Source organism: Salmo trutta, chromosome 34, assembly GCF_901001165.1.
Source record: "Salmo trutta chromosome 34, fSalTru1.1, whole genome shotgun sequence".
Taxonomy (NCBI): Eukaryota; Metazoa; Chordata; class Actinopteri; order Salmoniformes; family Salmonidae; genus Salmo; species Salmo trutta.
Genome location: NC_042990.1, coordinates 29,732,022 through 29,755,865, shown reverse-complemented (window position 1 = coordinate 29,755,865; position 23,844 = coordinate 29,732,022). Strand labels below are relative to the sequence as shown.

At 43.8% G+C, this 23,844-nt stretch overlaps 1 protein-coding gene across 1 annotated transcript in view; it reads left to right on the top strand.

The window, feature by feature from the left end:
- Positions 1-3,755, top strand: part of LOC115173983 (potassium voltage-gated channel subfamily KQT member 4) — a 137,644-nt gene extending 133,889 nt beyond the window's left edge. The window contains exon 15 of the mRNA XM_029732532.1: positions 3,029-3,755. Coding sequence (XP_029588392.1) covers positions 3,029-3,232 — 204 coding nt within the window. The 3' untranslated portion in view covers positions 3,233-3,755. The remainder of the gene's footprint in view (positions 1-3,028) is intronic.
- The last annotated feature ends 20,089 nt before the right edge of the window (positions 3,756-23,844 follow it).

Sequence of the window (23,844 nt, the reverse complement as noted above, 5' to 3'; positions counted from 1 at the left end):
CCACACACAGTCTGTGCCTGTATTTTTGTTTTCATGCTAGTGAGAATCTACTCTCACATAGGTACGTGGTTGAAAAGGGCATCAGTGTCTTAACAGTGCGATTTGCCAAGGCAGGATACTCTGAGCGCAGCCCTATCCAGAAATCTGGCAGTGTCTTCTGATTAAATTCAATTTTCACAGAACCGCTTGTTGCTATTTTGATGAGGCTCTCTTGTTCAGATATCGGTAAGTGGACTGGAGGCAGGGCATGAAAGGGATAACGAATCCAGTTGTTTGTGTCATCTGTTTCGGGAAAGTACCTGTGTAATTGCGCACCCAACTCACTCAGGTGCTTCGCTATATCACATTTGACATTGTCCGTAAGCTTGAGTTCATTTGCACACAAAAAATCATACAATGATGGAAAGACCTGTGTGTTGTCCTTGTTAATGCAGACAGAGAAGAGCTCCAACTTCTTAATCATAGCCTCAATTTTGTCCCACACATTGAATGTAGTTGCGGAGAGTACCTGTAATCCTAGATTCAGACCATTCAGGCGAGAAAAAACATCACCCAGTCATGTGAGAAACTCGTCATCATGCAAGCGGTCAGACAAGTGAAAATTATGGTCAGTAAAGAAAACTTTAAGCTTGTCTCTCAATTAAAAAAAAACGTGTCAATACTTTGCCCCTTGATAACCAGCACACTTCTGTATGTTGTAAAAGTGTTAGATGGTTGCTGCCCATATCATTGCATAGTGCAGAAAATACACAAGAGTTCAGGGGTTGTTCATTTTCCCTGTAGTGTCCAAAACGTCTTTCAAGCTGTCAGGCATTCCCTTGGCAGCAAGAGCCTCTTGGTGGATGCTGCAGTGTACCCAAGTGGCGTTGGGAGCAACTGCTTGCATGCATGTTACCACTCCACTATGTCTCTCTGTCATGGCTTTTGCGCCATCAGTACAGATACCAACACATCTTGACCACCAAAGTCCATTTGATGTCACCAAGCTGTCTAGTACTTTAAAAATATCCTCTCCTGTTGTCCTGGTTTCCAGTGGTTTGCAGAAGAGGATGTCTTCCTTAATTGACCCCCCATAAACGTTACGGACATATACCAGGAGCTGTGCCAGGCCCGCCACGTCTGACTCATCCAGCTGTAACTGATAGAATTCACTGGCTTGTATACGAAGCAGTAATTGTTTCAAAACATCTCCTGCCATGTCACTGATTTGTCGTGAAACAGTGTTGTTTGATGAAGACATTGTCTGTATAGTTTTTTTGGCCTTTTCCCCCAGCACTGTCCCAGCCATATCCGCGGCAGCTGGAAGAATTAAGTCGTCCACAATAGTATGGGGCTTGCCTGTCCTGGCCACTTGGTAGCTCACCAGATAAGACACTTCTAGCCCCTTCTTATTAATGGTATCTATTGCTTTTATACGTCTTACTACTCAAAAGTCGTCTTAATTCTCACTCAAAAAACTCCTGTGGCTTATTTTTCAAATTGGCATGTTTGCTTCTAAATGTCTGCACAAGAGTGAAGGTTTCAATGAGTTGTGAGATAGCACTTTTGCACATATAACACACTGTGGTTGAGGAAAGGCACTACTCCCAATATAAGTGAACCCCAAATCAATGTAGTTCTCATCATATTTGCGCCACTTCGATGGTCCATCGTCCCTGTCTGTTGTTCGGTGCTTTCCCGGGTAAGGGGGCAGTAGCTCTTCGGCTGCATCAGATTCACAACTGTCAGTGTCCATGCTAGCTGGACTAACAACAAATGTAGAATTACTGATGCTAGCAATGGATGTGCTTGTGGAAAAAGAGCAACTTGTGTCATTGACAGGTACAGGTGTAGTACTGCTGGTAGTAGCAGTACTACCAGTAGAGCTGATATGTGTCTCTATGGACGCGGACCTTACTTTTTTTTAACCAATTAATCAATTTTCGAGCAATCAGAATGATCAGCAGCTATGTTTGGCTACATACGGACCGTTAGTGGAATTCCCGCGAGAGAGTAACGGTTAATGGGATTGGATGTACATTATTTGACTAGGCTACCTGTATTTGACATTGTGTTGTTATTTTGCTGAACACTACATGGTTTCATTTATTTTTGGCAGTGAAACGAGGCTACTCAGATGAGGAAAAAACCTCACCCTAATGTATAACCCCATTGGAAAAAATATATGGAATGTTTGAAAATGTGAAGAAATAAAATAAAAAAATATATATATTTTAAAAAAAATGTTTTTTTTTTGTTTTTTTAATGTGAATCACATTTTATTTGGCGTACCCCCGACGCCATTGCGCGTACCCCAGTTTGAGAATACCTGCTTTAGGTTATTTCAGGTAATTACTATGTAATGACCTTTTCATTTAATTTGTAAGAAAATACCAGGTAAATGATAGACTGTAAAATAATAATGTCTAGCTGACCTTATTATTCCATTGTGTATATTAGTACATAACATTGGGGCCAGTGGTGCAATGGATGACGCGTCTGACTACGGATCAGAAGATTCTAGGTTTGACTGCTGGCTCGGCACTGTATTTAGTTGACCAAAATCAAGCTCGGAAAAATATTTAATTTACTCCTGAGGTGTTGACCTGTTGCACCCTCTGTTGCACCCTCTACAACCACTGTGATTATTATTATTTGACCCTGCTGGTCATCTGTGAACGTTTGAACATCTTGGCCATGTACTGTTATAATCTCCTCCCGGCACAGCCAGAAGAGGACTGGCCACCCCTCAGGGCCTGGTTCCTCTCTACTGTAGGTTTCTTCCTAGGTTCCTGCCTTTCTAGGGAGTTTTTCCTTGCCACCGTGCTTCTACATCTGCATTGCTTGCTGTTTGGGATTTTAGCCTGGGTTTCTGTATAGCATTTTGTGACATCGGCTGATGTAGAAAGAGCTTTATAAATACATTTGATTGATTGGCTGAACATAGCTAGTACTAATAACATAGTTGAACATTGCATTTTTGTGATATATGTTTATCTTGTGGTTTTTGTATAGCGTTTATATCTTGTTGTTTTGTTGGTGTGTACAGGTGCAGTCGATAGAGAACAAGCTGGACCTCCTTCTTAACTTCTACACCCAGTGTCTGAAGAAAGGCTCGTCCAACTTCACCCTGTCCTCCCTGTTGGAACCAGACCTGACGTCAGACTATCACAGCCCCACGGACCACCGCGATCTCTTCCCATCTGCCAACACACTCAACATCTCCCACTCAGAGTCCAGCAATATGGAGTGACTGGTAGTGTACTCACTGACTGTGGCTGGGGCAGGTATGAACTGGGCCCACCACTAGACCCTCACCTCAATGTTTTTAAGCCTTGAGATGTCATGTCACTATACTGGACTGTAGCAGCATTCCCGGAACGACCCTTTATGACCATATCTCTTTCAAATCCTCTGCTCCATATGTTAGAGCCACCAATAGTGGAGAATTCATCATACTTTACTCTCTCTATTTTAGTGCTGAGCGATTAACCGAAATGTTGGTTATTTTTCACCAGTGTCGGTTCAATTATCTGAATTCCATTTCGTTCTGTTTTTATCTGTGAGCTCGATGTTCTCTAGAGATGAATCATATTGACCGAACTGTGTAGGGAGTTGTAGTTTCCAACAGGCCAATGGACTCTACAAGGTGTGGAAAGCCACAGGGATGATGGCCCATGTTGACTCCAATGCTTCGGTCAATCTGCAGGCGAAAGAAACATACACTTGTTTAGGTGAGGTGCTGGCTAGCGGAGTAGAACACTTGAAAAAGAAAAGGAGAGCCGCAAACTCTAGGAGCTCAGACGCAATAATTGAATAACCGTTTCGACAGCCAAGCTGTCTTCATCAGGGTAAAGCTCCAATGCTTCCCACAGTTGTCAAGTTGGCTGGATTTCCTTTGGGTGGTGGACCATTCTTGATACATGTGGGAAACTGTTGAACTCTTGACACACTCAAACCGGTGTGCCTGGCACCTACTACCATACCCCGTTCAAAGGCACTTCAATCTTTTGTCTTGAACATTCACCCTGTGAATGGCACACACACACAATACATGTTTCAATTGTCTCAAGGCTTAGAAATCCTTCTTTAACCTGTTTCCTCCCCTTCATCTACACTGATTGAAGTGGATTTAACAGGCAACATCAATAAGGAATCGTAGCTTTCACCTGAATTCACCTGGTCAGTCTACATCATGGGAAGAGCAGGTGTTCTCACTTTAAAAAACAACTAAAATAGTGATTTTGTCAGACAGCATAGGCCACAGCTATGTAGAGATGAGATGAAGACTTGAAATGAAATAATAGTCATAAAATTAAACAAATGTAATTTACACAACGGAAATATTTTAGTAAGGTAATGTGAATAAATGATGGTTAATTTATTTTTATTTTATTTAACTAGGCAAGTCAGTTAAGAACAAATTCTTATTTTCAATGACGGCCTAGGAACAGTGGGTTAACTGCCTTGTTCAGGGGCAGAATGACAGATTTCTACCTTGTCAGCTCGGGGGTTCAATCTTGCAACTTTTCAGTTACAAGTCCAACGCTCTAACCACTAGGCTAGCTGCCGCCCCAGGTTGCAGTAATGGGCTGTCACTACCATCATGGAACTTGTATTCATTGTTTTATTCTGTATTGGTATAACATTCAACCCACATAATGCATAGTGCATTTCATGTTTTAAAAAATGATCGAAATCGAAAACCCTGATTATTTTTTAATAATGGAACTGAAACCGACCGACCTCAAAAAGCACTAATCGCTCAGCACTGCTCTATTTCCAAAGCAGCACCCATCCACCCATACCACCCCTCACCTCTGTTTTCACCCACACCTTCTTCCCATTATCCCCTTCTCCTCCATGTTCTCTCCATCCTCATCTCTCCATGATAGTCCTAACCAACCTCAACCCATCCTCAATCGAACATTGCCAGTGGTACTTAACATACAGGCACTGGCCACCAGAGGGAACATGGACACTGGCCACCAGAGGGAACATGGACACTGGCCACCAGAGGGAACATGGACACTGGCCACCAGAGGGAACATGGACACTGGCCACCAGAGGGAACATGGACACTGGCCACTAGAGGGAACATGGACACTGGCCACCAGAGGGAACATGGACACTATCCACCAGAGGGAACCTAGACACTGTCCACCAGAGGGAACATGGACACTGTCCACCAGAGGGAGCATGGACACTGGCCACCAGAGGGAACATGGACACTGGCCACAAGAGGGAACATGGACACTGGCCACGAGAGGGAACATGGACACTGGCTACCAGAGGGAACATGGACACTGGCCACCAGAGAGAACATAGACACTGGCCACCAAAGGGAACATAGACACTGGCCACCAGAGAGAACATGGACACTGGCCACCAGAGAGAACATGGACACTGGCCACCAGAGAGAACATGGACACTGGCCACCAGAGGGAACATGGACACTGGCCACCAGAGAGAACATAGACACTGGCCACCAGAGGGAGCATGGACACTGGCCACAAGAGAGAACATAGACACTGGCCACCAGAGGGAACATGGACAATTCCCTACAATTACACCTCTCTGTCTCAGTTCCTTTCTCTCTCAGTTCCTCTCTGTCTCAGTTCCTCTGTCTCAGTTCCTCTCTGTCTCAGTTCCTCTGTGTCTCAGTTCCTCTGTCTCAGTTCCTCTCTGTCTCAGTTCCTCTCTGTCTCAGTTCCTCTCTATCTCAGTTCCTGTCTGCCTCAGTTCCTCTCTGTCTCAGTTCCTCTGTCTCAGTTCCTCTGTCTCAGTTCCTCTGTCTCAGTTCCTCTGTCTCAGTTCCTCTCTGTCTCAGTTCCTCTCTGTCTCAGTTCCTCTCTGTCTCAGTTCCTCTGTGTCTCAGTTCCTCTGTCTCAGGTCCTCTGTCTCAGTTCCTCTGTCTCAGTTCCTCTCTGTCTCAGTTCCTCTCTGTCTCAGTTCCTCTCTGTCTCAGTTCCTCTGTGTCTCAGTTCCTCTGTCTCAGGTCCTCTGTGTCTCAGTTCCTCTGTGTCTCAGTTCCTCTGTGTCTCAGTTCCTCTCTGTCTCAGTTCCTCTGTGTCTCAGTTCCTCTGTCTCAGTTCCTCTGTGTCTCAGTTCCTCTGTGTCTCAGTTCCTCTGTCTCAGTTCCTCTGTGTCTCAGTTCCTCTGTGTCTCAGTTCCTCTCTGTCTCAGTTCCTCTCTGTCTCAGTTCCTCTGTGTCTCAGTTCCTCTGTCTCAGGTCCTCTGTGTCTCAGTTCCTCTGTGTCTCAGTTCCTCTGTGTCTCAGTTCCTCTGTGTCTCAGTTCTTCTGGGGTAAAAGAAGAAGAAATAAGAGCGTATGACTACTACTTGACAACAAAACCGAACCAGTTTCACTCAACAACAACGTAAAACATACTGTATCTATCTATACATGTTCCTAAACCTGCAAGTATAGATGTAAACTTTTAACAAAGTTGTTTTTTTTGTACATTTTTTACCAGATTCTGGGTTCTGGTATCAGTAATATTTATTTCTTCTCCTGCTTTATTTGTTTATTTGTTTGTAATCAGTAAACTTCCAGATGAATGAGTGAAGAACTGCCGCAGCTCTCCAACATTCAGGACTTTTGTTTCAGGGTCATTTCAGTTCTTGTTTGTCAGGCTCTCATCTGATGCTATAGGAGACTGTCTCTGAGCTTCTGATGAATGTACTGTTTGCCCGGGGTCTTTGCTGTCCCCTCCTCACCTCTCGTCCCCACCATACTGACCACAGCTCAACTCAACCCTCTTTCTGAGGCACTGCAAAGACTTCATGTCCTCCTCTACTCCTGTGGGGCTACCCAGATCCCAAAATGGATGACTTGACATGGAGGGAAAGACGAAACCAACAACCATTTCACCAAAACATCAGCTCTCTCACTTTGCCCTCTTGTCCAGGTTGTTACATGGTAGTCGTTCTTCCCTCGTTCTCATTAGCAGTATGTTGTCCTGAAAACAAAGTGACTGACTAGGTTATGACAAGAGAAGAACTCAGGCTTCACATGTATGTGACACTCGTTTCATCCCTCATTGAAGTACATCCATGCCACTCTGCCACATTCCCCTGATTCATGATTCCCTCTGCAATAAGCCCACTTTGCAAAAAAAGAAAGAATAGGAACTCACTCTTTCTTTAATAAAGTCAATATGGTCTTGTATGATAGGGAGAAACAGACTGACAAGAAGGAAGGCTCTTTATTTTCACAATCTGTGTTCTGGAATGGGCACTCTCTCGTTCTCTCTCTCTCTCTAGCATTCCCTCATGGCATTCGCAAGAGACTTTACACACTTCTTCACACAGGGTCAGGTTAACAGGGATATTGTATGTTTTGTACCTGTTGATCCCTTTAAAAACCTCTCCCTTGAAGCCCACCCCTCAGACATGCATGCTCCTCAGACCAGACCAAAGGGTAAGACAACACTGATCCCTGGTCAGATTATAGAGGGTTGTGTCCCTCTCTCTGTATCAATACTCATCAGTCTTTGTTGCGCAGTATCTCACTCCTGTGTTTCATGTCAGCTGGTTTAGGTGGGCCAATCAGCTCATGTCTGTGATGAGGTGTATTCCAAACCAATCAACTATCACACATTCGTAGGCTACGTTCCAAACATCGACACTAGCGTGCTACTTAGAATGCATACACGAACCATAATAGCTTCAAAGCAGTGTGCTAGTCTGGATGTTGGACCAGAGCCTTAGTTTCTCTCATTGGAGATAAAGAGAGAACTCTTTTCTTTTCTAGTTGGTTCACCCCAACACACGCACCTTCTCATGATGCATGTCCAGTGAACAGACTGAGCACTGTTGGTGGGCTGTAGCCTGTCATGTGAATGTTTAATGGCACGGTAACCCTGGCTGATAGGAGGCATCCATCCATGTCAGAAGCATGATCTCTGGTATTGTACCTCGCTTATCTATGCATGCATCTTAGCCAACAGTTCGGCTTTATAATGACTCCTTTACTGCCTCTAACCCTGGCAGAATTCACCTCTAACCCTGACAGATTTCACCTCTAACCCTGACAGAATTCACCTCTAACCCTGGCAGAATTCACCTCTAACCCTGACAGAATTCACCTCTAACCCTGACAGATTTCACCTCTAACCCTGACAGAATTCACCTCTAACCCTGACGGATTTCACCTCTAACCCTGACAGATTTCACCTCTAACCCTGACAGATTTCACCTCTAACCCTGACAGAATTCACCTCTAACCCTGGCAGAATTCACCTCTAACCCGGACAGAATTCACCTCTAACCCTGACAGAATTCACCTCTAACCCTGACAGAATTCACCTCTAACCCTGACAGATTTCACCTCTAACCCTGACAGAATTCACCTCTAACCCTGACAGAATTCACCTCTAACCCTGGCAGAATTCACCTCTAACCCTGGCAGAATTCAATGCAGAAGCCCCCCTTGCGTTTAGAATAGCTTGTCCACTTTAGCCGTATGTTTATGGTTTACTGACCCTTAACAATGGTTCGCTCATAGAGATACTGTATGGAATGTTTTTCTAATGGACAGAACTGGAGAACACTGTAGTGGACACTATGGCACCTGAAGAGGATCCAGAAATAAACCTAATCAGAAAAGTTGTCCTATTTCTATGTTTTTGTCTGCCATTTGTTTCAAGTTGTGTTGATTTTTTGGTCTTATTTGTTCATACCTCCACTGTTTCTCCTCTGAGAGCTAGAAGAACATGTCACATTTTTATGATTGTGGTTTTTTTCATGCTTTTGATTGTTTAAAGCAAATGTAAGATTTCAGTCACTATTTGTGTCCCATTGTTTGGGATATGATATCTTTAAAAATGGCAAATAAATGTAGCATTTTTGTCTAATCAAAGACACGTGACTGTTCCCAGTTAGAGAATGTCGGGCTCTCTCTCTCTCTCTCTCTCTCTCTCTCTCTCTCTCTCTCTCTCTCTCTCTCTCTCTCTCTCACACACACACTCACACTCACACACACACACACACACACGTTATACAACAATTCCCAGAGCTCAACGATTGATTTGACTGTTGTTATCCATAATTGCATCCGGTCCTAACAATGGAGGACATTTTATTTTTCTCAGAATCACAGTTCTGTTTTCAGCCAGTGCAAGAAAGTCTATGGCCCCATGAGAGGCTTGGACAAGTTAATTTGATTCAATCAAGCCAGCAGTTAGTTGATTCAGGTGCATAAATGTTCCATTCAAAGCGACTGGAGATTCTGAGAAACACTTTACTCTTGGGAGTTAACTCAATGGCACAATCAGGTGCTTTTGTTACAGTACATTGGCAACAACACGTTCATTAAGGCACTGTATTGTTGGATGGTAAATAGCTTTTTCTTATTGTCCTAAGCTACAACCCAAATTACATCAGATTGAAAGTTCAACCAATTCATTGTTCATTCTGAGGTACACAGTACACACTAATCTATATTAAACCGTTGTGTCGCATGAAACGTTTTAGTCTCTAGAGTCGAATATCTTTATATTTTCTTCTCTGAGTGACATGAATGGTGCCTTCTGGGTCTTCCTGTCAGTGGTGTTGAGTGGCTACAGTACAGAACCATGTGCTTCATATTACATCACAGAAATATAACTACTGGTTTGAGGAAATATATATTTTCCTTTTGCGATTTCAGTCCCTTATTACACAGCAACATACAGTAGCTTGAACATGTTATTTCTTTCCACAAGACTCTGATTACAGAAAAAAACTGACTGGGATTAACTTGTCAAATGCACATTTTTTTAAATGTAACCATTGCAACTCTTATGTATTTAAATTCTGTCCCATTTTAAGCTGTGACAGGAGGCATGACCTTGAGCGTCACACTGTGACATTACTGTCCCGGGACGTCGCCCTGACTTCCCTTCATACGCATGTCACCTAGATCATATGGCTTCCACACAACTACCTCGGAGCCCTGGCCACCTCTAACGGGGCATTAGCATCTATAGGAACTGAGATCCGCACATCTCTGATATTCTAATCGACATGAATGCTATGCATGATCTAATCTAAAGTCTTCTACTGCATGTACTTCCCTTTCTGTACCTTTATGGATTCCATCACACCACTCACTCTGGCTGTGTCCCAAATGGCACCCTATTCCTTATGGTGCACTACTGTTGACTCAGAGCCTGATGGGCCCTGCTCAAAAGTAGTGCACTATATAGGGAATAGGGTGCCATTTGGGACGGGCCCTCTGACTTGCTGCCATTCCAACATCCCATCCATCCTCCCTCACTTCTTTAAATCCCTCTAATGAAGGGAACTATTGTTATAAGGAGAACAGTAACACAACGTCGAAGCAATAAAATAATGCTAACAAAATGTCTTCCATGCAATTTCAATGATTGATGAAGTTACGAATTGAATAATGATTTTTAGAGTTTTTATTTACTAATTCACACCTGATTTGGTTTCTAAAAGTGAAACCATAAAAAGCCTACTACTTGTTGAGAACTAATTTGACTAACTTATTAATTTATTTGTTTCAATAAAGTTATTTAATTGAATGTTATGTTGCCAGTCTCTCATTTGAGTAACCCAGAGTTATTTCTCCTCCCTGCTTTGTCTACTGATGATGAGTAATGATCTGAGTACCTTTTTTGTATCAAATCAAACCCTGTCCCGTTCCACTCTGGTAATAACATAGTTACTAATCATGTTAACCACTTAACAACGTTAACATCATAGCTTGTTGAAATACCCAAGTCCCAATGCAAAGACTAGAGAGGTCTACAGATACTTCCTTTCCCTGGGTAAAAATGATATATTTTTTTACATGAATGGCAGGATGCTCATTCATAATTCTAATGTGTAGTACAAAGGTGTGGGTGTGGGTGGATGTGTTCAACTTCAGGAAGGTCAATCGTGGCCTATGAGTGTGCAGCCTGTAATGTAGATAACAAGTCCATCATTCTCTCCACAGGAACTCTGTATGTCCAGATACAGAATGCCCGCCTACCAAATGGCACCATATCCCCTATATAGCGCACTACTTTTGACTAGGGCCTAGGGTGCAATTTGAAACGCACCTTATGTCATGCCCATCCTCTATTTGTCAGCAGGTTGTCCAGACCATATGTCTTCACTTCTCTCCGCCCAGTGGCTCCTCTCTCCACTTCTCTCAATTCCCTTCATTCCTGGAGGGGTAGAATGTGGGATACAGGCTTTTGATCTAAATTCCTGAGAGCAGGACCCCCAGGCTGTGGTAATCCCTAGAGAAGGGGCACCAAAGGGAGGCTTTGGGCTGCTGTGATGCTCCCTTCTCTGGGAGTGAGCGATGGAGGGGGATGATACATAGTTGGAAGGTTGAAGTTTCACGGCTTGCTGTTCCAAGTTACCACAATGTGCACAGTGTTTGAGGATGTCAGGCTCCTTTCACTTTTACCCAGCAGACCAATAGCCCACAGTACAGGTTATGTGATAAAAAAATACACCTGGCTCCCAAATTATACCGCTACTCTAAATGACAGGGTCTCCTGGTATTCCCTCATGCTGAAAGCATTAAAGAGGGATGAGAAGTGTATTTGTAACTATAATAAAAAGGTTTCTAGTGGTGTCGTGGTAACCTGATTCCTGCTTGTTACGTATTGTGGATAAGGTGCCAGGGAAGGGTGCAGGTGAGAGGATGTCATTGCTGCAGAATGCAGAACGTTGTAAGGCTAATGACATTGTGACATCAGCTTTTGTTTTATGTGGCAACCCGCAACAAGGCAAGGCCTGGTGATGGAAATTAACACAACACTGTTCAGTGTTTTCCCTCTCTCTCGCTTGCTCTCTCTGACTGCACAATATGATATTGTATGAACATTGAATGTCCACCAGAGGGCAGTCTTCCTCAACCGTGTGTGACTGACAGATAGAGCCAATGGCAATGGGAGACTCAGTGGCAACTTCTAAATGTTTTCAAAACATTCACCAATGTACACCACAACAGTTGTGCAATGTTTTTGTGCATATTGAACACATTCAACAAAATATCTGTTCCGTTTCTAAGTCTCAACCCTGGTTGGTACCATAGGAGTCCACAGCCATTTCTCAGGATAAACTGGATAAGGGAATTACAGAAAGGATAGAATGAACGTCACCAGGCAGGCAGAGAAATCCCAGAAACATTCCCCCCTATAGAAAACTATTGTTCCACTACTCCACATTTGAATTGATTCCCACACTCACAGGTGCCAAAGCAGGACAGTCGACCCCATTCTTACTCTGAATTCCTTACGCAGACTTTTCCTGGTGTCCGCAAAGCTGGTGTCTGGTGCTTAAACATCATTATCTGAGCCCTCAGCACCATTCCGGAGATTCCGGAATCCGTAGCGCTCTGATGTGAGGGGAAGAGACATGATTGGTGATGGCGATATGGTGTTTTATTTACCAGATGGTCAGCCACACTACCCTGTGGTGGCCTCGGGGTTTGTATGTGAGGGCAGATAAGGCAGGTATGCACATAGATGAGGTAACGTGTTTAGTTTTTACCTAAACATGGTCCCACTGGGCACAGATGTCAACTCAACGTCTATTCCAGGTTGGTTCAACATAATTTCATTGAAATGACGTGGAACCAAGATTGATTCAACCAGTGTGTGACCAGTGGGGTGCTTCTGCGTTCACCTTTGATGCCTGGGTTGAGCTAGACTGATGAGTCAATGGATGTGTTGTGTAGGAGAGCTTTGAGTCAAATGAATGGTAGCTGTAGTGTTCTGAAAGTCAGGCTCTATGAATGGGAGTGGGTGTGTTTAAATGACTGTTGTTGTCTGAAAGGTACCGGCCAAGGGGGAAGCTTAAGAAGGCAGCTATTGATTGCGTCTCTCATCCTGAATTACATTACTTGCTACTGTCGATACTGTCAGTGTATTGGTATTTTATTAGGATCCCCATTAGCTGTTGCGATAGCAGCAGCTACTCTTCCTGGGGTTCACATGAAACATGACATTATACAGAACATTAATAGACAACAACAGCTCAAGGACAGAAGTACATAAATGTAAAACGTCACACGTAGCCTACATATCAGTACATACACACAAAGTTATCTAGGTCAAATAGTGGAGAGGCATTGTGAGGTGTTGCTTTAGCTGTTTTTCTAAACCAGGTTTGCTGTTAACTGGAGGAATCTGAGATGGAAGTGAGTTCCATCCAAACATGGCTCTATATAATACTGCATGTTTTCTTGAATTTGTTCCCAATTCCTAACTGCCAATCACCTTTTAAGATATGCCTCACTTGGCTCCTGTTTTTTTTAACAACACCACTCCTAGATGCCTTGTAGGCCCTCTGAGGGGCACAGTTGTAGAGAAGTGTTCCTGAATCCTGGTCCTGGGGACACATGATGTGCAGGTTTTTGTTTCAACCCAGCATTAATACACCAGAGTAAACTAATCAACTTATCATCAAGCCTTGGATAAGTTGAACAAGCCTGCACACCCTTTTGGTCCCTGCGACCAGAATAAAGACAATTGCTGTAGTTGGTGAAATACCTGGGGTTGGGCTATATCATTGGCTCATTATGAGGGACCTTTTACTGTAACCAGCTCACCTTAAATGAACTATAGAAGCTGAGAATGTCAGAGGGGTCGTAAAAATGTTTGAAGAAACAGATGGTTTTCTGTTTCAAGATGATTAAACCTGATCCAGATACAAACCCCCAGACGTGTTTATTTTGTGAATGTATTTGTGTATATTTTTGTGTCTGCGTTTATGCATGTGTTTGTGTGTATGCTAACAATTCCTCAGTACAGTTTTCTACTTTGGCGTGTAAAGATTAAAACACACCAATGCCACCATTACTAGGGAACATCGGGAGGGTCGTTGTTATGTCTTTCTCTTGGTTCGCTCTCCTTTATCATGTAACCTCGCTCCTTGAGATAGTGTATCTGAAGAATCCCGGGAATTCTAGACGCAGAGACCGTGCAGGAACAAGCCTGAGTAGGAAAAGGACTGTGGAAGGGGAGAGGTGGGACTTTCATCATTGGGGAATAAATCAGCTACTTGGTTTTAATGTTAAGGCAGTCACAAAAGACCCGGGTCACTTCCCAAATGGCACCCTATTCCCTATTTAGTGCACTACATATATTTATGGCTCTGGTCAAAAGTTTTTCACTTTATGGGGAATAGGGTGCCATTTGGGACGTAACCTAATAGTATTGAGACGTCCCAATCTCAGATGAGACCACAATGGTACTTAGTTTTCTGCCCATTGGTACTTCCCTTTAACCTAATGCTTTCAAAGGCTAAACATGTTAAAACGTATCGATGGGAAGAAAGCATGTGCTGTCACAGTATTGATGGCCTCACCAGGGATCAATGATATTAACAGGGAGGGCATTTTAAGGGAGCCTCAGGGGCTCCTGTTGTCTCCTTTGTCACAGTTAGTCCATGGGCCAATGAAGAAAATGTGTCCACTTTGGGGTGGAAAAAGTCTGATGGTATTAAATTGTTCACCACAAGCCCCTGATCAAATTGATATATGATAACCGCTCCAAAAAAGTAACTTTCTGTGTTTTTCACACCTTTATATATCTTGTTGTATGGGAGTCTACGCAATAGAATGTTCGCAGGCTGATAAAGAAACATTGAGAAAAATTGTGCCATCAGATCTGATTTAACTAGATTGACTCATCGTTGAAATGAAAATGTTGCAAATAGCAGAACTACAAATTTGTTTGAGGGAGTCCAAGAGATCCAAATCTAGTAGCTTATTGGTTTGATCGTTGCCATCTGTAATGTGTAGTAGTGTCACACCCTGATCTGTTTCACCTGTCTTTGTGATTGTCTCCACCCCCCTCCAGGTGTCGCCCATCTTCCCCATTATCCCCGGTGTACTTATATCTGTGTTCTCTGTTTGTCTGTTGCCAGTTCGTCTTATCTTGTCAAGCCTACCAGCGTGTTTTTCCGTGCTCCTGGTTTTCCTAGTCTCTGTTTTCTAGAGATCCCGGTTCCGACCTGTTCTGCCTGACCTGACACTGAGCCTGCCTGCCTGACCGTTCAGCCTGACCTCGCCTGCCTGCCCCCTGTACCTTTCGGACTCTGACCTGGTTAATGAACTTCTGCCTATCCTCGACCTGCCTGCCTCTTGTATTCTAATAAATATCAGAGACTCAAACCATCTGCCTCCTGTGTCTGCATCTGTGTCTCGCCCTGTGTCGTTATAAATAGTCTGTTGTATAGCCACACTCCGCATGCTAAGATGAAAGGTGTGCTCTGTCATTTGTTGGGTTGTCCCAGCAAGTTAAAACAAATATTTAGGTAAACACAAATCATGTCTAGAAAGGAACCTTGGTGATTATAATCTCTTCTGTCCCTGACCACCATGATCTTAACAGTATCATCTCTAACCTTCAACCTTATGTTATTTAATGAAATATGTTGCCTAAGCATTTTGTAACCATTAGTTCAGTGGTTGGTTGAAAAATTCAATGGAACTTACGCAATTGTGATTCGAAAAATCCATTAGGGGTAGAATTATTGTTGAGCCAGGGTGTGGACATGAAGCTATGGTCAAGGTAAGGTTCGGGCTGGGTTGGGCTATGGCTGGCTGACCCTAGCCGTATGGTCTACCCCTAGCTCAACCATAACCCTAACCTCGGTTTATCATACTGCTATCATACTTTTCTCTTTGGACCTGTAAGGTTCTGGAGATCTGCTCCACCTGGCTCTTCCTTTGACCCAAGGTGCAGGATCCTGGCTCCGGTTAGCTCCGGCTCAACCACTGACTCTAGTTGTGGACTGGAGGTAACCAGAGCCGGGATCTTGCACAGTTGAATCTTTCTGTCAGATGTGTGGGGGAAGAGGAAGGACATGCTGTTTCAAGTCCCAATTGGCTCACATAACTTAGGCAGCAGTTCTCATCTAAACAGGTGGGAGGCTGAGGCCATGACAAAAGAGTCATGGGTTTAGACTAAAATTATGAATCAGCTTTTTTGAAGACTTGTGTTCAAGGTAAGCCTCTTGATTGAGACATGAATTGATTTAATACATTTTACATTTATTTCAAAGACTGAATATTTCAAAGAGACTGATTATAGACTGTGGTATCTCATTCTAAGCTTGTGTTAGTGCCTCTAGTTCCTATCGGGCTTCCTTAGGTGAAAACTACAAAAGAATGCTTACAACTTTTTCCCGGTGGTTTTTGAAACCCGTGCGCTACAACCCCATCTAAAACTCATTCTCTTCAGGAAGTTTCTGTTTGTAGCATGTCTTTGCTAGTCACCATGGAGACCTGACACAGAACATGATAGTGGATGTTCCACATGTGTCCAAAAATATTCAACCCCAGCTTGCCAAAGTTCCAGATCCTCTGGCTGTGACAATTCTGCTCCTGTGACACTGCTGGCCAGAGAACAAGGAATGTAGTCTACAGAGCACAACAACTCCAGCTGCCCACTCTTGAACCCAACCAAGGGGTCTAGAGGGGAAACACCGCTCCTGGATTGAACCAAGAGGCCTAATATGGGCCAGGGGGGTGGGGACATCCTGTTGGCCAGAGATCCTCAAGTATCCCGCTGCTAAGGAACACAAACACTAGAGACTAGTAAAGTGGTGGGTCAACAACTTCTTGGAGGGAGAGAGAGTGAGTGAGTGAAAAAGAGAGAGAAAGAGGGGGAGAAAAAAGGCAAAAGGAGAGATAAAGTGAACAGGGATGAGGATGTATGCCTTAAGCAATCATGACTGACAGAATAACTACTCTTCATAGACTAATACATTAGACAACTAAATGGCCGTCACATACATGGATGAAAACACCCTCAAATGAAAGCTGACAGTCTGCACTTTAACCTCATAGTCACTGCATCATTTCAAATCCAAAGTGCTGGAGTACAGAGCGAAACAACCAAAGATGTGTCACTGTCCCAATACTTTTGAAGGAAATATCCTCCTGTTCCTTGTTTATTGCAGACCTAATTTAAGAGTCAGTCGTTTGTATCAGAAGTTAGATTGTATCAGAAGTTAGAGTCAGAGTAAGTATGTATGGAAAGCCCGCGCCTGAGGGATGCTGTTGTTGCTGCTGCCACTCCCAGAGTTTCACTACATGATCCTCTTAATATTTCACTACATGACCCTCTTAACATTTCACTACATGGCCCTCTTAACATTTCACTACATGGCCCTCTTAACATTTCACTACATGACCCTCTTAACATTTCACTACATGGCCCTCTTAACAGTTCACTACATGGCCCTCTTAACATTTCACTACATGACCCTCTTAACATTTCACTACATGACCCTCTTAACATTTCACTACATGACCCTCTTAACATTTCACTACATGACCCTCAACATTTCACTACATGGCCCTCTTAATATTTCACTACATGGCCCTCTTAACATTTCACTACATGACCCTCTTAACATTTCACTACATGACCCTCTTAACATTTCACTACATGGCCCTCTTAACATTTCACTACATGGCCCTCTTAACATTTCACTACATGGCCCTCTTAACATTTCACTACATGACCCTCTTAACATTTCACTACATGGCCCTCTTAACATTTCACTACATGGCCCTCTTAACATTTCACTACATGGCCCTCTTAACATTTCACTACATGGCCCTCTTAACATTTCACTACATGGCCCTCTTAACATTTCACTACATGGCCCTCTTAATATTTCACTACATGACCCTCTTAACATTTCACTACATGGCCCTCTTAACATTTCACTACATGGCCCTCTTAACATTTCACTACATGACCCTCTTAATATTTCACTACATGGCCCTCTTAACAGTTCACTACATGACCCTCTTAACATTTCACTACATGGCCCTCTTAATATTTCACTACATGGCCCTCTTAACATTTCACTACATGGCCCTCTTAATATTTCACTACATGGCCCTCTTAATATTTCACTACATGGCCCTCTTAACATTTCACTACATGACCCTCTTAACATTTCACTACATGACCCTCTTAACATTTCACTACATGACCCTCTTAACATTTCACTACATGGCCCTCTTAACATTTCACTAAATGGCCCTCTTAATATTTCACTACATGGCCCTCTTAACATTTCACTACATGACCCTCTTAACATTTCACTACATGACCCTCTTAACATTTCACTACATGACCCTCTTAACATTTCACTACATGGCCCTCTTAACATTTCACTACATGACCCTCTTAACATTTCACTACATGACCCTCTTAACATTTCACTACATGACCCTCTTAACATTTCACTACATGGCCCTCTTAACATTTCACTACATGGCCCTCTTAACATTTCACTACATGACCCTCTTAACATTTCACTACACGACCCTCTTAACATTTCACTACATGGCCCTCTTAACATTTCACTACATGACCCTCTTAACATTTCACTACATGGCCCTCTTAACATTTCACTACATGACTCTCTTAACATTTCACTACATGGCCCTCTTAACATTTCACTACATGGCCCTCTTAACATTTCACTACATGGCCCTCTTAATATTTCTTGGCAATAATAGAAAAACAAAGGCTTGCGTCCCAAATGACACCCTATTTCCATATATAGTGCACTACTTCTGACCAGAGCCCTATGGGCCACAGTCAAAAGAAGGCCGCTACATAGGGAATGGGTGACATTTGAGACACAGATGAAAACCATCCGCCTGGGTCACATAGTTACTGGACCAAAGCACAGCTTTATGTGGGTAAAAGATGACTTACTACAAATACTATAATAAGTTATTATCCAGTCTTTTCTGAAATGTAATGACAAGTACACAGTCAGCAGCCTCAGCCATCATATTAGAGACATTCTGTTACATTTTGATGAAAGTGAAAAGCTTGACTTGGGCTTTTCGGATGTTTACTTATAAAAAGTAAATCCCTTTCTGTGTTTGCAAACATTGCCGCACAAGGGTGATGAGCGCAAGTTGGCGGCAGAACACGGGTAGTTCTTATAGAACGGCAGTAAAAAAAGCCTCTATTTACATGTTGCTTATGAGTGCATTTCACACTGCTTTGGCATTATAATTGGATTTTAAGGCTCGTATGAATGTCCTGCTTAATATAATGTTTGTGTCATCATCGCAAATTAACTGAATTATACTTAAAAAGCACTTCAACTTCAACCAGTAATATATCTCTTTGGCTAACTTTTGCGACAGTCTATGTCAATGACCGTTACAACACTAGCTAACAACTGCTGCATCAAAAAAGTTATTTTTTACAACCAAATATAATCTTAGTAACTGTTCAAACAATAATCAAAATATAATTGTAAGCGTATGAGAACCCCAAAATAATAATCAAAACGCAAATCTAGGCTATGTTGAATGGGCGCAGATGGTGATGGTTTTCTTACTGCAGACAAGAGTCGCGCGCATCTGTGCCTGACGTCAGTGTGTTGTGTACAGGAAAGGGTTCTATTCACTTGCTTAGCCTGAGAGTTAGAGGCATTTTACATAGATTACACAGTGTGCAAAGTAAGTAACAACCAGTCAGTTATTCAGACTTTGTGTCTGAGAAAGACTGGCTAGATTGAGACATGGGGATGACATGCGGATGATATGCGGATGACATGGCGATGACATGGGGATGCTGTCAGGAGTCTAGTGGAGTGGCTGGGGGATGACATGGGGATGACATGGGGATGACATGGGGATGCTGTCAGGAGTCTAGTGGAGTGGCTGGGGGATGACATGGGGGTGCTGTCAGGGGTCTAGTGGAGTGGCTGGGGGATGACATGGGGATGCTGTCAGGAGTTTAGTGGAGTGGCAGGGGGATGACATGGGGATGCTGTCAGGGGTCTAGTGGAGTGGCTGGGGGATGACATGGGGGTGCTGTCAGGGGTCTAGTGGAGTGGCTGGGGGATGACATGGGGATGCTGTCAGGAGTTTAGTGGAGTGGCAGGGGGATGACATGGGGATGCTGTCAGGGGTCTAGTGGAGTGGCTGGGGGATGACATGGGGATGCTGTCAGGGGTCTAGTGGAGTGGCTGGGGGATGACATGGGATGAAATGGGGATGCTGTCAGGAGTCTAGTGGAGTGGCTGGGGGATGACATGGGGATGCTGTCAGGAGTCTAGTGGAGTGGCTGGGGGATGACATGGGATGAAATGGGGATGCTGTCAGGAGTCTAGTGGAGTGGCTGGGGGATGACATGGGATGAAATGGGGATGCTGTCAGGAGTCTAGTGGAGTGGCTGGGGGATGACATGGGGGTGCTGTCAGGGGTCTAGTGGAGTGGCTGGGGGATGACATGGGGATGCTGTCAGGAGTTTAGTGGAGTGGCAGGGGGATGACATGGGGATGCTGTCAGGGGTCTAGTGGAGTGGCTGGGGGATGACATGGGATGAAATGGGGATGCTGTCAGGAGTCTAGTGGAGTGGCTGGGGGATGACATGGGGATGCTGTCAGGAGTCTAGTGGAGTGGCTGGGGGATGACATGGGATGAAATGGGGATGCTGTCAGGAGTCTAGTGGAGTGGCTGGGGGATGACATGTGGATGCTGTCAGGAGTCTAGTGGAGTGGCTGGGGGATGACATGGGATGAAATGGGGATGCTGTCAGGAGTCTAGTGGAGTGGCTGGGGGATGACATGGGGATGCTGTCAGGAGTTTAGTGGAGTGGCAGGGGGATGACATGGGGATGCTGTCAGGGGTCTAGTGGAGTGGCTGGGGGATGACATGGGATGAAATGGGGATGCTGTCAGGAGTCTAGTGGAGTGGCTGAGTGGTGTTTTGAGCTCCAGTGAGTGGAGAATGGGTGGATGAGTAGATGACAGATATTGAGCGATGGTGTGATAGACCACCAAGACTGGGTCAGTCCCTATGGAGATGGAAGGAGTGAAAGAGTGGAGGGAGGGATGGAGGGAGGGAGGAAAAGGGTGAGCCACCTGAGACACCCTCTCTCAACTCTCACCCAAAGATGATAGAATGACATCATCAGGGGACAGGGGGATGAGGAGGGGGGAGGAGCGGTGAGGAGACATGGCCTCTTCCTTCCCTGTAGACACACTGAATCAACAGCACATACGTGTATCTGGCCTCTCCTGTTCTGTCATCATAGGAGTTTCCTTTTTGTCCCTCTAAGTTAAAACATCCCTTCTCTCCCCAAAGGGAACCAACCATCTGTCTTCAAGACTCAATGTGGTGTATTTAATAAATTGGATTTATGTAGAGCTTTTCCCACGTTCAAAGCACTATACATTACAGTAGCCACTCCCCACAGAAGATGGAGACAGTGTAGTTTGTATTCACTTTGGTTATTGTGGCTGACCCTTAGTTGTTGTGTGATTGCAACACAGCCAAACCCAATAAGGAGTGCTCTCCCACACACAGCATCAACAAAGCATTACAACACACGCACGCACGCACGCACGCACACACACACACACATACAAACAAACAAACTCACACACGCACGCGTAGCAACAACAAAGTGAAGGACCTGCATGCCAGAGAGACTGCGTGTAATCAGAGACTTGAAGTCTGAGTGCTGTGATCTAACGTAAATGAATTGCCAACCGAGCAGCAGGTCTCTACACGCCAGACAATATATTTCCTGGTACTATGAGTCTGTATTGTACTGCTTACACAAAACATAGGAATGTTTTGGTACTATTTTCATAAGTATGTGCTAAGATTTCACAACTCTTAGTACAAAACTTAAAACAGATCATCAAAAAGTTTATTTTTATTTTTACTTCAAGCACGTTTTCAATTAACTAAGTACAACACACAAAATCACACAGTAACTTTTTCACCAAACCTAATCAGTGTTTCATCTAGAAACACCGTTCATATAAAGTAATTGCCTTTCACAATGCAATGCTCACAATACTTTTCATATGATTATCTTCTCATTTCTTTAAATACATTTTACCATCACTTAATCCAACTGTGCTTAATTGTTAACCACTTCACCATTTGGTTAACCTATAGATTTTAAACTGGTTTGTCTACTATATATGGATTTTGAGAACTACAGAAATAGAATGTGTGTTTGTAAAGTATAAACATCTAAATGACATGTATGATACATGATAACCATACATAATGACTACTGGTTATTGCTAATTGACTTTACATAGTGGTAACTACAATTGGTCACCATATAAAAGGGGGAGTGTGAACACTTGCAATTTCTTTCAACATGGAGCAGGTGGGACAGCAAGAAAAAGGAAGAAATCAAAGAGCTCGTGGACAAAAGATGTCAGAGAGGTGGGCATGGGCCCCATCAAAGAGGTCAGAGATGTGGTCATGGGCCTCGTCAAAGAGGTCAGAGAGGTGGTCATGGGCCACATCAAAGAGGTCAGAGAGGTGGTCATGGGCCCCGTCAAAGAGGTCAGAGAGGGGCTCATGGGCCCCGTCAAAGAGGTCAGGGAGGTGATAGGGAGGCAAACGGCAGGGAACTGTTGTGTCTAATGAAGTCCGGGCCATCGTCGTTGACCATGTGGTAAACAGAGGCCTTACCATGGCAGAGGTTGATTAGTTAGGTTATTTTTATTTTTATTTTTATTTTTTACCTTTATTTAACCAGGTAGGCAAGTTGAGAACAAGTTCCCCATCAAAGAGTAAATAAAGCAAAGCAGTTCGACACATACAACAACACAGAGTTACACATGGAGTAAAACAAACATACAGTCAATAATACAGTACAAAAATAAGTCTATATACAATGTGAGCAAATGAGGGGAGATAAGGGAGGTAAAGGCAAAAAAGGCCATGGTGGGAAAGTAAATACAATATAGCAAGTAAAACACTGGAATGGTAGATTTGTAGTGGAAGAAAGTGCAAAGTAGAAATAGAAATAATGGGCTGCAAAGGAGCAAAATAAATAAATAAATAAATACAGTAGGGGAAGAGGTAGTTGTTTGGGCTAAATTATAGATGGGCTATGTACAGGTGCAGTGATCTGTGAGCTGCTCTGACAGCTGGTGCTTAAAGCTAGTGAGGGAGATAAGTGTTTCCAGTTTCAGATATTTTTGTAGTTCGTTCCAGTCATTGGCAGCAGAGAACTGGAAGGAGAGACGGCCAGAGAGATGTACCTGCTGGAGCGCGTGCTACAGGTGGGTGGTGCTATGGTGACCAGTGAGCTGAGATAAGGGGGACTTTACCTAGCAGGGTCTTGTAGATGACCTGGAGCCAGTGGGTTTGGTGACGAGTATGAAGCGAGGGCCAGCCAACGATAGCGTACAGGTCGCAGTGGTGGGTAGTATATGGGGCTTTGGTGACAAAACGGATGGCACTGTGATGGACTGCATCCAGTTTATTGAGTAGGGTATTGGAGGCTATTTTGTAAATGACATCGCCGAAGTCGAGGATCGGTAAGATGGTCAGTTTTACGAGGGTATGTTTGGCAGCATGAGTGAAGGATGCTTTGTTGCAAAATAGGAAGCCAATTCTAGATTTAATTTTGGATTGGAGATGTTTGATGTGAGTCTGGAAGGAGAGCTTACAGTCTAACCAGACACCTAGGTATTTGTAGTTGTCCACATATTCTAAGTAAGAACCGTCCAGAGTAGTGATGCTGGACGGTCGGGCAGGTACGGGCAGCGATCGGTTGAAGAGCATGCATTTAGTTTTACTTGTATTTAAGAGCAGTTGGAGGCCATGGAAGGAGAGTTGTATGGCATTGAAGCTCATCTGGAGAGGGGCCAGAAGTATACAGAATGGTGTCGTCTGCGTAGATGTGGATCAGAGACTCACCAGCAGCAAGAGCGACATCATTGATGTATACAGAGAAAAGAGTTGGCCCAAGAATTGAACCCTGTGGCACCCCCATAGAGACTACCAGAGGCCCGGACAGCAGGCCATCTGATTTGACACATTGAACTCTATCAGAGAAGTAGTTGGTGAACCAGGCGAGGCAATCATTTGAGAAACCA